The sequence below is a fragment of the Natator depressus genome, chromosome 25 (genome assembly GCF_965152275.1).
Source record: "Natator depressus isolate rNatDep1 chromosome 25, rNatDep2.hap1, whole genome shotgun sequence".
Classification (NCBI taxonomy): Eukaryota; Metazoa; Chordata; order Testudines; family Cheloniidae; genus Natator; species Natator depressus.
Window position 1 is genome coordinate 8,023,223 of NC_134258.1, and position 13,213 is coordinate 8,036,435.

General features: G+C 50.0%; 1 protein-coding gene across 2 annotated transcripts in view; it reads right to left on the reverse strand.

Annotated features, from left to right (window-relative positions):
• Nucleotides 1-5,846: 5,846 nt before the first annotated feature.
• ZBTB7A (zinc finger and BTB domain containing 7A) overlaps nt 5,847-13,213 on the reverse strand; it is a 28,330-nt gene continuing 20,963 nt past the window's right edge. For both annotated transcript variants that reach the window (XM_074939430.1, XM_074939431.1), the window contains exon 3: nt 5,847-9,355. In XM_074939430.1, coding sequence (XP_074795531.1) covers nt 8,902-9,355 — 454 coding nt within the window. In that variant the 3' untranslated portion in view covers nt 5,847-8,901. The remainder of the gene's footprint in view (nt 9,356-13,213) is intronic.

Below are 13,213 nucleotides of genomic sequence, written 5' to 3' on the forward strand. Positions count from 1 at the left end.
TTGCGAGTGCTTTATATATAGAATTCGTTTTTCTGTGTTTGTTTGTTTATATATAAAGACGCAGGAAATGTGGCCCTAACCTTAATATTCTCTTTCTTCCTCCTGGTATCAAATCAGTTGATTTCTGGGGAGGTGATGGGAGAGTTTAAAATCTACCCACCTCAGATTAAAGATTAATCTCTGTGTGTGTATACATATATATATATATATTTTAGAAAACATAACTTCAATACAGCATCTCGTTACTTGTCCCAGGCAGTACAAATGCTACCCACACAGGTTCCCAACTAGGAAGCTAAATCTGCTACCTGCTCTTTAAAAAGTGTTCCTCTTTATTAAATAAAACTTTCATAATAAATCAAAAATATAAATATATAGAGATTTTTTTAAATAGTCGAATCAGGCCTCCCGAATGCTCCTCACACCGGCATTTTGAGAATACAGACAGAGCTTTTGGTTTGCTAACCTGACGGATGGGCTCAAGACGGGGTCATTTCAAGCATCCCAAATGTTCGGGGATGATGTAGGGACTTACGACGGTTTGTCAATTTCAAGGGACTGTTCTCCTTGCTCAGGCTGACCATTCCTGCTTCCAGCCGGCACCCTGTGGCTGGACAACGGTGTAATCTTATCGGAAACAGCCAATCTCAATTTAAAAATACCACGGGACGGAGAATCCACCCATCCCTTGAGGAGCTGTCCCAATGGCTTAATACCTGCACTGCGCAGAAAGCTCCATGCGCCCCCGCCACACCCCACAGCTGAACTCTCCCTCCGGGTTTTCAACCTATCCCCGCCTTCCCTTGGAGCTGGGCTCCACAGGCTCTGAGGGTAGCTGTGGCTGGTGAGAGCTCTGGAGGGGAGGGGATAAAAGGGAGAAAATTCCCTCGCAGCATTGAACAGCAGATGCTAAAGGAAAAGGAGCCCTTTGCATGCAGAGATCGGCCCCCAAGAAATGAGGGAAATGGCTAGGAAAGCCCTCTCCCCATTCCCCAACAGCCTGGGCTCGCCTAGGAACAGCCGCTAGCCTAGCTCCCATGTGCCACAGAACAACTTCCCACTGAGTCTAATGGGTCCCGTTAGTGCAAAGAAACCTCCTGCACCTCCAAGATGCTGCATCCCTCTTTCTTGTTTAAGGCCTGGGGGAAAGTAGAGTCTGTGCCCCTTACTCAGACCGCCGCTCTGGGGCAGGTGACTCGAGGTCTGGGTTGGAAGAGCGGGCAGCTTCCTTGGCTGCAACCACACCAGGGCAGACGGGACGTGTGATGCTCCCCCATGACAGCGATGGATGGGGGCAGCTGTGCCGCTCCCACCGCATGGTTTTGCTCTGTGCTGTGACTCCTTTCTCTCTCCGCCCCCGCCTCCCCCCAAATTCAGAACTGGGGGCAGCCCCCGCCCAGCCCAAGCTCTACCTGGGCGTGGCCGGTTTTCCGCCTCCGCAGGCAAAGCTGTCGACTCACATGTGGGTCCAGCGGAGACTGGGGGAGGGTTTCAGCAAGAAGATGCAGCATCTTTAAAAGGAGCTCAGAGAAGGGGAAGGGGGGGGCACAAAAATGGGGAAGGGGGGGCTAGAGTATGACAAACGGAGAGGAAAATACACCCCACGCTCACGTCAGGCGGCTTCCGCAGCACTAGGATCTCGGGCCACCCAACACCTGCTGGTTCATCACCCCCAGGAAGTTCCCCACGCGGGCTGGGGCAGCAGCCAATCGAAGAACGAATCCCGGTCTGTGGAAAGGGATCAAAGGGGTCCTGTCAGAAATCCCCTTCCTGCCCCCCAGAGAGAGCTCTGCAGTGAGGGTGGAGTATACTTTGGTATTGACTGAAGAAATCGCTGGAACTCACGGTTCTGATCTCATCACCGTTAGGCCCGGACGCAAACAGGATCTTTTACAACACAGCTGGGCAGCTCTGCCCGTACCTCTCCCCGCCTTCCTTAACCCTTCGCCACGGTCACGGGTTTACATTCACTGGTTTCATGTGGGGAGGGCGGGGGGAGGAGAAGGGAAAAGAAGGGAGGAGATAACAACCTAAAACGACGACAATAGCATTCCCTTCGTGAGCCTGACAGCCTTGGGTGCAACCCAAATCCATGGTTTCCTAGAGCAGAGGTGCAAGCAGAGGTGGCTTCTCTGTATCCCACCATGGCTGGGAGACACGGGACAGTATGTGCGTCTCTGTAGGTTTCCTTCTAGACTGGGGGGGTGGGTAGCGGGTCAGATGCATTGGACAATCTGTGCTTTCCTCCCACAACACTAGAGGGTGATGGGACCACACCGACGTTTTGTCTTTAGTGTCAAAAACCCCAGGCCTGTTTCGGAGCCCACTTACACCGCTGACTTCGAAGGGCGTTCTTCCTGATTGGCACTGGCGTAGAAGCTATGATCCCATGGCTGTGCAATTAGGATCCTCAACTAGCCCCAAAAGCAGGAGAGCTCTCAAATGGCCCCCGTGAAACCCCCGCTCCTGATCACCAGGGGGATAAAGCCCCATCTAGGGTGGCTGGACAACCCAGGCATCCCCCCAGTCTAGGGGAACCCACTGTCTGAGACACGCATACCCACACACACAGTTATACCACAACTGAAATTACAGGGTTTGTTTTGTACCAAGAAACGAAGAGAGGCAATACTAAAAAGTCCGCGGTGTTGTCTGTTTGTTTCGTAGGAGTTATGGGTTGGGTTGGGGTTTTTTTCCTGAAACGTCATAATTCAGCAGTATCTTTGGCAACACTTTATCACAACCTGAATTTCAAAAGAATAATAATAACCTTAACGACATTAAGAATCAATGCTTATATACAGTATATGATTGGGGAGGTTTCACATGCACTAATCTGTTCATCGTCGGTTGGTACATAGAGTAAGACAGGTCAAAAAGTTAAGGCAGAATGTACGTGGAGGCAACGCCTCCCTACACGGAGAAGGGAGAAGATTGGTTGGTTGGTTTTTAGTGCAAACTTATCAAGGCTTGTGCTAAAGTGTTGCCGGCACTCATGTATCAATCAAAGCTCACGCGGCGGCTCCCCGGATCTCTAATAAAGGTAAAAGCATCTCATATCACATATAAGGTGCGGTATCTCTGTTCAGAAGCCATCGCTGATCTGCCTCCAAACCCACCTCTGCCCAGGGGCCCCCAGGGGACAGGGAGAGGAGGTTCGCTCTGGAGAGAGGACACTGGCAGGGTGTGGGTCGGGGGGCGTGGAGGGCAGCTGTAGTGCCATCCTACATCATGTGAAAGCTGCCCACTGTTCCTCCGGGGGTGGAAGGATACCCCCTGGCTTGTAGCAGAGATGGATCCCAACCCAAACCACAGACCAGAACACTGGATCCCCACAGTTAACCAACTGACCGGAGAGTTTCCTGCTCCAGCTCCCCAGGGGATCTATCCCAAAGTGTGGGATTGTTCTGGTTTGGGTGGGGGCCCTGGGATTGGAACTGGGATCTGGGCTTTTAATTCAGGCCCCAGCTCTGCTGTGCAGATTTCACAGAGGAGGGGACAGGACTTTTGCCCTTAAGAACAGCCCCATCCCTGTTTGTTCATTCTCAGAGGCAGAGAGCACCTCCAAAGTGGCTCACCCTGGGATCTCCAAGATGGGGGCTCGGCAGGCTGGGACTGTCAAGGCCCCAGGGCTGCTCTCATTTCTTACAAGGAATCTAGGTGTCTGACTCGCTCTCTCCAACAAGAATCCTGAGACTTTTTTTTTTCCTGTCCATTTTGGAGGGGGGAGGGTGATCCCCCCCCCCCCCCCGAAATGGCAGAAGGAGGTTTGGAGAGAAACACAAGCTTTAAAAGGTGGTGGGGGCAGAGAAGGGGTAACACAAACGAGAAAAGAGATACCACAACTTTTGATTACAATAAAGAACCTCAAGTAACTGTCTATTTACAAGTCCACACTAGTTTTTGCATATGCAATAGGTAGCCAGTGCTAAGCAGAGGTTCATCCCTGGAAGAGGTGGCTTGCCACATCCAGCTAGTGCCCGGGTCATGGGACACTCCACTCCGCTCTCTTTGGGATGGGAAGGCGGGGGCCAAGATTAAGGTGTTTTACAGCACGGAGGAAGGACCCAGCATCTGCTCTGTCACCAACACTACGGAGAAACTGGGATTGGATTTGGGGCATTTGAGAGTCACCCTTAGTTGGCTGCTGCATGGGGACATACGGTCCCTCCTTTGGCTGTACATTTCAGCTGACCGACAGCCTCCAACCCCTGCAGTTTAATAGATGGGACACCTGCTTCCGGCACTAAATGCAAGTGACTACTGAGCCACCTTATTAAAATGTATCTCAACTGTCATGGGATCAGAAGAGTCAAAGGTGGAGAGACCTCCTAGGTTGTCAATTCCATCCCCTTGATGGCAGGGCACATTCTCCCAACAGTTTGTCTCCTAGGCCCTGATCTTACAGCACCTCCGAGCCCAGCCTCGTGCTCTGCAAACAGGAACTAGAGCCTGAAAGCAAAGGCACCAGCCCAGAGGTTTCCGTGTCCCCTGGAGCGAGCCCACGTTCAGACACTAAGGCCGGGCCTAGGCCCTGGGGGAAACGCTGAGTCAGAAGTGCCAGGTTTTGTACCCTTTTTATTCTCTTTTTCCCCCCCTTTGAGGGGGGAAAAATTCCTTGTGCGAAATTTTTGCGGGCTTTTATGTTACTCCAGAAGCAGGGCACTCCTGTGAGGCAAAGATCTGGCTACCAGCCTATCGGTTGGTAAAGAAAAGCAATGGGGGACATTATTTTTGATATTTGTTTTCTTTGTATTTAATTTGTAAGGTGGGTCCCCCCCCCCCACTCTGAGCATCTGATTCTGGAATAGTCACTGGGCTCATGGCAAGTGGGGAGGAGGAGGGTTTATGTGCATCATCAAGCCACAAAAGTCTCTATCCTGAATTAGACATCAACAAACTGACTTCAAACCTGAATCCCTGCTTCATGCTAGAAACACGTCTACTGCTGTCCAAACAGTGGGGCGGCAGGAGGCAGAGCTGGGAAACGCTAGATTAACTTCAAAGATCGAGTATGCTTTTGGCTTTGAGCTCTACACCCAGGAGACGTATCTCATCATCTACCCAAGCCTGGCTGAGTATGCCTCAGAGAAGAAATGAAACAAGGAAGAACACAGGGGCTGCCCCGTCCCATGGTCCTTTCCCCCTGATCAACTACATCACCCAGCAGTTGAGACACTTTCTTTCCTCCTTGCTACACAAGCTAAGATGCTCTTGGGGGTGGGAGGGGCATGGGGGAAGCTGGGAGAGACATCTGGGCTAGCACTGGCTATAAGACATTTATGAAACAAACAAACAAATAAAAAAAAAAAAAAGGAAAATAGAAGGAAAAAAATACAAAAACAAAAACACCCATGATTCCTGCCTAATATTCAAGCTTCCGTTTTGTGAAGTGCAATCACTTCTGAGGGGTTTATTTTCAGGTCATGTCACAGAACCTAATTAGCATCCTTCCTCTCCTTGGATATCGTTTTGTTTTATTATTCCATGAAATAGACATTGGATTCTGCCTAGGTTGGGGTTTGTTTTGTTTTTTAATATATATATACACTTTTTTTTCTTACAAAAATAAATTTAGGAATTTTTTTTTAATAATAATTTTTTTTCCATAGAAGTTGGTTTCAACTTGTAAACATGTTTCGCTTTTGCTTTTTAAATTAAGATAAAGTGATTTCGAAGTACCCGTTCCATCGCAAAGTGCTAAGACTTCTTGGTTGTTTTTTTTATGTTTTTTTAATAATGGTTTTTTAAATTTTTATTGCTTTTTCTGCATTAAATAAACATCCATCTTTCTCTCCCCTACACCCCCCCCCGCCCTCCTCCCCCAGTTCACACACTCCCCTCTCACTCCCTCTCCAGTTTACATTCGGCCAAACCTGCTCTCACTTTAAAATTAAAATAAAATCTAAAAAGTGCTTTCAAAATAAAAGGACTAGAATCTCTTTTCATTTTGAACTGTGCATTTAAAAAACAGGAGAATGGCTGAAAGGTGCCCTTTCTAGACTCTGCTAACCTGGAGGAGCTGGGTAGTACACACCAATATTTACTTTATATCCGTATACTTGACTCTATATAGCTGGGGAATAAGGACTGATTGAGACTGACCCATGTGATATGTTTCAGATCACAGGGCTGGGACTGGCTAGGAACAATCCTCAGTGTTAAGGCCTTGTCCACATTAGGGCATTGGACCCCTTTACCTGTCCCGGAATAGTTAAAGGGGTACAAACCCTCTAGTGTGGATGCAGGTTTACTGGTAGAAAGGTGCTATACCAGCATTGCTTATTTCCCTTCTCATATCTTTCTACTGGTATCACTGTATCCACAGCAGGCATTGTGCTGCATCAGTTAAAAGTCACACCCCTACCTGAAACAGTTATACTGGTACAAAACCCGTGTGTGGACCAGGCCTAACACCCACGCCACCTTGGCCCCATTACAGTGGGAGTAATTTACAAGCCACTTTCAAGGTCTTTCTGTGCTAGCAGAGGGTTGTAAAGGCCTTGGTGTAACTGAGCATTAGGCCCTGATCCCGTTCGTTTCAAGGAGTCCGTGGCCTGTTTCGGACCAGGTTAGCCTGCAATTCTGATCATCTCACACGTAGGTCACGCCCGCATCTTTTCGGGACTGAAACTGAGCGCTGGGTGAAGCTTCGGGCACTCTTCTAGTAACCGTAGCAAGGAAAGGACGACGGGGCTTGAGGCGCGGTCAGCCCCAGCGCCCGTCTCCTCCACCCCACCACGTTAGCTCTGTGCACATCCCCTGGGCCAGTCTTTCAGTGCCCGCTATTCAAATAAATAAATTAGGCTTTGCCCCTGCTGGACAGTAAATACATTGGTGCCAGTCTGATGGAGAAATACCCATCCCAGAAGCCTGTGCATTTAATGACCCAGCCTGAGGGCCCCAGAGGAGATAAATTCCAAACCCCAACTCCAAAGCCTTAAAGGAGAAGCAGCCCCAGAGTGCTTTTATTTCTACCCCAGCAGCTTCCATCTCCAGAAAGATTCCCCGCACCTTTCAGGGAGACCTTAAATAACCCTTTTCTAAAAAAAACAACCCTCGGTTTTAACTGCTTTTAGGATGCTCTCATCTGATTCCTAATATATTGGGGGTTACCCTGCTCCGAGAGATTCTTTTACTTAACAGAACCAACTAATCAAGTGCTTTGAGATCCTGGGATGAAAGCTGCTATAACAAGTGCTAAGAGCTCAGTCACACAGGCGCTGTCCATTCCATGTCACGGTGGCAAAAGACTAAACGCCCAATCTTGTCAGTTACTGATCGTTAACTCCCGGCAGGCCCAAAGATACAGAAGAATCCTGCCACATCCCAGAGGTGGCTCCAGCTTCAGCTCTGGTGGAGGGGAGTATTAGAGAGGCTGACTCATCAGGGAGGATTGAATAATTGCTGCATCTTGAAAGGCAAGGTTAGGATTCAGGATGCAACAATCTGATCTAGCAAAATCTACCCTCCGCTCCGCTCCTGTTGGGGCACAATTTGCCAAGCACCAGAGCAGACGATAAGTCATAAAAGTACAAAACTAGCCCATTCCTGAATCAGAGGTTGCCTGGAATTTTATTAGATTGCTCACCTTCCTGCCCGATTCAGGGTTTTCAGTGTGCTAGGGAGAGAGAAGTTTGGTAGCCACAAGGCTATCTTACTAAAACAGGGCCTTTAATGCTACAACACATTACAAACTATATACATGCAGCACTCATGGAAATGCAGCCACCTCTGGGGTGGAGGATAAGAGTGAGGCATACAAATGTGCTGCCCAATGAGTGGGTGAGGGGGAAATGCTGGCCAAGGACTCTGCAAACATCCTCAGGAAAAGTGCCCCAAAGATCTTTGCACAGAGCAGAGAAGGCTGCCATTTTTGTCCAAGAGACCCTCACGCAGTAACCCCTAAATGGACCAGTGTATCTGCCAAGGAAGGAGTTCGCACCTATCGCAACGTGCACTCCCTGGATCTCAAAGCACTTCCCAAACCTCACACAAAACAGCGTTCGCCTCATTTTACAGCTGAGGAAGCTGCGCCCTGAAGAAGGAAAATGACTTGGCCCGAAGTCACCCAGCAATTCTGTGGCAGAGCCAAGATTGAACACAGGAGCCCTGCCTCCCAGTTGGGAACGAAGCGCCAATCTAAACCTCCTGGGGAGAGTCACAGTTTCACCTGGCATCTAGGCATTTCAAACGTGATGCTCAGAGCAGCCTTGCAAAATTGTGATCACCCACCCACGTGGCATGAGCAATCATTCTTAAAAAATGAATATGTAAAATATCATCAGTTTCCCCCCATCCAATTATCATTATAAAAATTATGCACCAGGTGATTTCAGCCAGCTTTGCTCAGCATCAGGCCAGAAAGGATCTGAACTCCCTACGGCAGAATCAAATCCCTGATCAACAAAAGACCATCTCAGGCATCAGGAGCTTTCACTTGCCAATGGAGAGAAAGCTGCACTCGATTCTTTCCCATCCAGTCAGACGGAGGCACGAAATGTAGTGACTGCCCAGGAAGAATCCATTCACCTCTTGGAATATTTCTGGCCTTTTTTGTTTTTTTTTTAAATAGATGCATCTCTGCCGTTTTTTAAAGTGTGTCTGGACACAAAATAAAGCTTTGGATTTGCATGGAAGCTTCTTTCCATGTTATAGACCAACTTTCAACTCTCCTGATCTCACACTTCCTAAGCATCTGCCTTCCAACGAAAGGTCCTTAGCTATTAGAGGTGTCCCCATGGGACTGGTTGTGGTGGGAGGATTGGAAACATTATATATATATATATATATATATATACATATATATATATCTTTTTAAAAGGGAGAGAAATATTTTAAAGAGAAATCGGAGGAAAGTACTAACTAGATTTTGTGACACTTTTTTTTTTTTTTTTTGGTTTAGGAGAGTCCTTGTGTGTTACCCTCTGACGACCCCTCCTCTACATTCAATCTTCCTGATGCTTCATTGTTAGAACTATCTTCAAAGTGCTGCTCCTGGCCATTTTTCTGCACGGTGTCCTCCTGTGATTCTTGTCTCTCGCCACCAGCTTCAAAGCTTCCGTCTTCGGGGTTCCCTGTGGGGGCGGGCAGGCCGCTCACATCTCTGACCCGGGGCTTGCGCCCCCTTCTGGATGGGATGCCGTTGCACCCATCCTTTTTAAGGTGCCTGTGCAAGTGGTCGGATCGGACGAAAGTCTTGAAACAGCTGTCGCACTGGTAAGGCCGCAAGCCAGTGTGCACACGCATGTGGTTCTTCAAGTCGTAGTTGTGCGCAAAAGCAGCCCCGCATTGCTGGCACAGGTAAGGCTTTTCACCTGTGTGCTTCCTCATGTGAACTTTCAGCTTGTCCTGCCTGCACGGGAGAGAGAGATGGTGTCAGGGAGCGGGGCTGGGATTCTGCGCCTGAACACAGGGTTGCCATACGGTGGGCAGAGCCTTCACCTTTATGCCACCGTGGGGTGACCGGGGGAGGGGCAGGGGGAGGAGCCTTCACCCCCACCACACAGCAACCCTCCCACACCCAGACACGCAGCGACTGGGGGGAGGACTGGGGGAGCCTTCACTCCCACGCAGCCACATGGCGACTCTCCCTCACCCAGACATGTGGTGACCAGAGGGAGGACCTTCCACCCCCACCCTGCCATGTGCTGACCCTCCCACCCAGGCGACTGGGGGAGCCCTGTACATTCAGCACCATGATCCCTCGGGGTTGGTTGTGCTAAGGACTGGGAGATTTCCCACAGGGAACGAGCTGGCTCAGCCCCGTGAGAACGCGCTATGGAGCCTTCCCCTAGCGGAGGGGGCCGCTGCCTGCTGGCCTGCGTGATGTGAGCTGGTGGCCGAGCGTCCATGTCCCCAGACTCCCCACTAGAGTTAGCCGCATGTGAACCATGTGGTGGCCATTTCTGCTGCAAGGCCGTGGAGGCAGCCCTGCGACTGGGGCCTGGTGCGCAGAAATCCGGAGGCACGTGTCCCTGCTTGAGCAGAGCACGGGTCCATCCAGCCCAACAGCCTCTCACCTACTGCGGTCAACATCAGCTGCTTTCGAGAATGGTTCCACAACTCCCCTTTCCCCCCCAACAGCTATGGGATACCCTGCCCCGGGGAAATTTCCTCCCAACCCCCATTAGTTAGGGTCTGGCTCATGCTCTGACACGGGAGGATTTAGATCCCTTCCAAAACGTTTCCTGTGTCCTTATAACTCCGGCTATTCCCGTTCCCCTGGTAAGCGTGAGAGTGTCTGTGAGTGACGGAGGCCTCGCTCACCAGCACTGATCTTCAGACACAAACCACACACACAACTTCCTGGAGTGGCCTGCTTATACTGTCGGGGCTTTGGGGCAAGCACAGGTGTTTTGGGCTGTGTCGTACAGCACACAAACACTGGGGCCCTATCCCATGACTGAGGAACATATCCCGGTGAAAATTCTGCGGCGGACTAGAACGAGCCAGCGCAACCTCAGAGCTTTGCTGACCATTTTTCGGAAGAACTGGAGTGCTTGCGATGAGTCAACAACTGGTCTTTGAACAGGCCCCAAAAGGGGAAGAAATCGGCACAGGTTTCGAAAAGGCCACCCTGTAGGTTAGCAATGGGTTAAGTGGTTATTCCGTTGGCTCCCGTTAAAGGAACATTGTCCAATCGTTTAAGCCGAAAATGTAATCATCATTGGAAAAATAAAAGGTTTTCTTAAAAACTGAATAGTAACAGGTTTCAGAGTAGCAGCCGTGTCAGTCTGTATTCGCAAAAAGAAAAGGAGGACTTGTGGCACCTTAGAGACTAACCAATTTATTTGAGCATGAGCTTTCGTGAGCTACAGCTCACTTCATCGGATGCATACTGTGGAAACTGCAGAAGACATTATATACACAGAGACCATGAAACAATACCTCCTCCCACCCCACTCTCCTGCTGGTAATAGCTTATCTAAAGTGATCATCAAGTTGGGCCATTTCCCGGGGGGTGAGAGAACCTGGATTTGTGCAGGAAATGGCCCACCTTGATTATCATACACATTGTGAAGAGAGTGGTCACTTTGGATGGGCTATTACCAGCAGGAGAGTGAGTTGGGGGGGGGGGGGCGGAGGGTGAGAAAACCTGGATTTGTGCTGGAAATGGCCCAACTTGATGATCACTTTAGATAAGCTATTACCAGCAGGAGAGTGGGGTGGGAGGACGTATTGTTTCATGGTCTCTGTGTATATAATGTCTTCATCAGATGCATACTGTGGAAACTGCAGAAGTGAGCTGTAGCTCATGAAAGCTCATGCTCAAATAAATTGGTTAGTGAATAGTAACAGAATTTTTTAAATGATTTTCCTTTCTTTTATGATTTTCCCCCCAACATTCCTCACTGGGCTAGTGCAGGAAACCCAGAAAGTGAAACTGACTAGAAACTAACCTCAGACTGACTAGCCCTGTGCAATTCTCCAAGCTGAGAGAAGCTCAAAGGGAAACAAACAGCGTAAGTGGTGATGAGCAAACTAGATTATTTCCAAGGCCCTGCTTTATTAGTGTAGGGCGTTCTCAGAGAGGCAGTCGGTAGGGCACTGGGCTAGCACTCAGGGGATTAGGGTTGTATCCCCAGTTCTGCTGTTGACCCCAGTCATTTTACCTCTCTGTCTGCCTTGTCTATTTAAACTGTGAGCTCTTTAAGGACCGTCTCTCACTCTGTGTATATAGAGGGCCCAGTATAACCGGATCCCTGATCTGTTAGCAGCTGTCATAGTACGGACAATTTATTATTATTAATTATTATTGCTAGCACAGATAAGGACCTTTATTTTTAACAGATGAGCTTTAACCTGCCCATGTCTCTTTAACGAAGGGAGTGGCGGGGCAGAGCGCAGGGGAAGCTGTAGGAGACATGCACAGGAAAGCACATGGTGACTCAGCACCCAGAGGGGTTCATGGGAAACCCAGGCTGCAACCCTGGAGGTGGCATCACTCAGGAGGTCAAAGGGAAGGCAGCAGAACCCAACTGCTCTCACCAGCTTCATTTGAAAGGATCAGAACTACGGTAAACAGCAAGAGACACAAGGGTTCCTGGGCTGGCTAGACCAACCCCCCAGCCTTCGGGACCCCAAAGGCCTCGCGCAGAGCAATGCAACATCTGACAAAGACCGACAGGCACAAGTCAGATGAGCAGAGCAGGAGGGGAGCAGGACACCAGTCAGGATTTCTGTCTGGAACCCAAAAAAAGATTTTCCATAATCCTGGCGTTCGCCTGACTTAGCATTTCTGAGGTCAACAAACTGCAGTCGTAAACAGGGGGTGGAACAGCAGGTCTTTGTGGGACAGCTGTGACATTGGGTCTGCAATTAAAGGGCATCCTTGCTAATGCGGGGGGGGAGGGTAGAGGGGGCAGAGAGGACATGGTGGGAGACAGCCCAGGCTATAGATGTCCTGATTTTGGGGGTTTCTGTGGCCACATACGAGCTTCCTGGATTTCAGTCTGGAAACTCGGCCTTAGCACATTATGAAACAGCCTTGTTTATACGTGCAGGCTGGGCTCGGGGGGTTGGGGGTGGTGGTGGTGTGTGTGTGTCAAAGAGATACAACCACACAGGCGTACGGCAGGAGGGAGAGATCAAAAAGCGATGAGGTTGCACTGCCTCATCATCAAATCTTTCTCCAAACTCGCCCCAGCAAGGCGAGCACTGCGTTCCCACCGGTCTCTATCCCCCGCACACCCACACTTTGCAGCTGGTAGGCAGGCAGGATCTAGTAACAGGACAGTGGCTGTCTGCATCTCAACCAGGACATGCCCAGGAGACAGACACATCCCCCGGCTTCTCAACAGCACCTCTGAGAAGGAGGTGGGTTGGCTCAAGTGCGTGTGAGCGCACACTCGTGTGTACATATACTGCATGCACACATGCACCTATGCATACCACAGACGCGTTACTTTCAAGGACTCTGCCCTCTCCCTGCCGGCAGATTCACTGGCAGGGGCGGGAGGCGTCTCTTGCCTGCCGGTCAGGGCCAATGCCTGGCCCATGCCAGAGCTTGAGCTGGCCCAGCGGGTTGCAGGAGTGGTACAGCTGGCACCCTAGCCCAGCAGGCCCACTGCATTATCTGCATGCCACAGCTAACAAATGCAGGGCCCTCTCGCAAGGTAATTCTCCCCACTGCATTGCCGGGTAGGTCACCCCGCCACATCTGCACGCAGCTTTCCATGCGAACGGGCCAGCCTGCTGTTCACACTCCAGC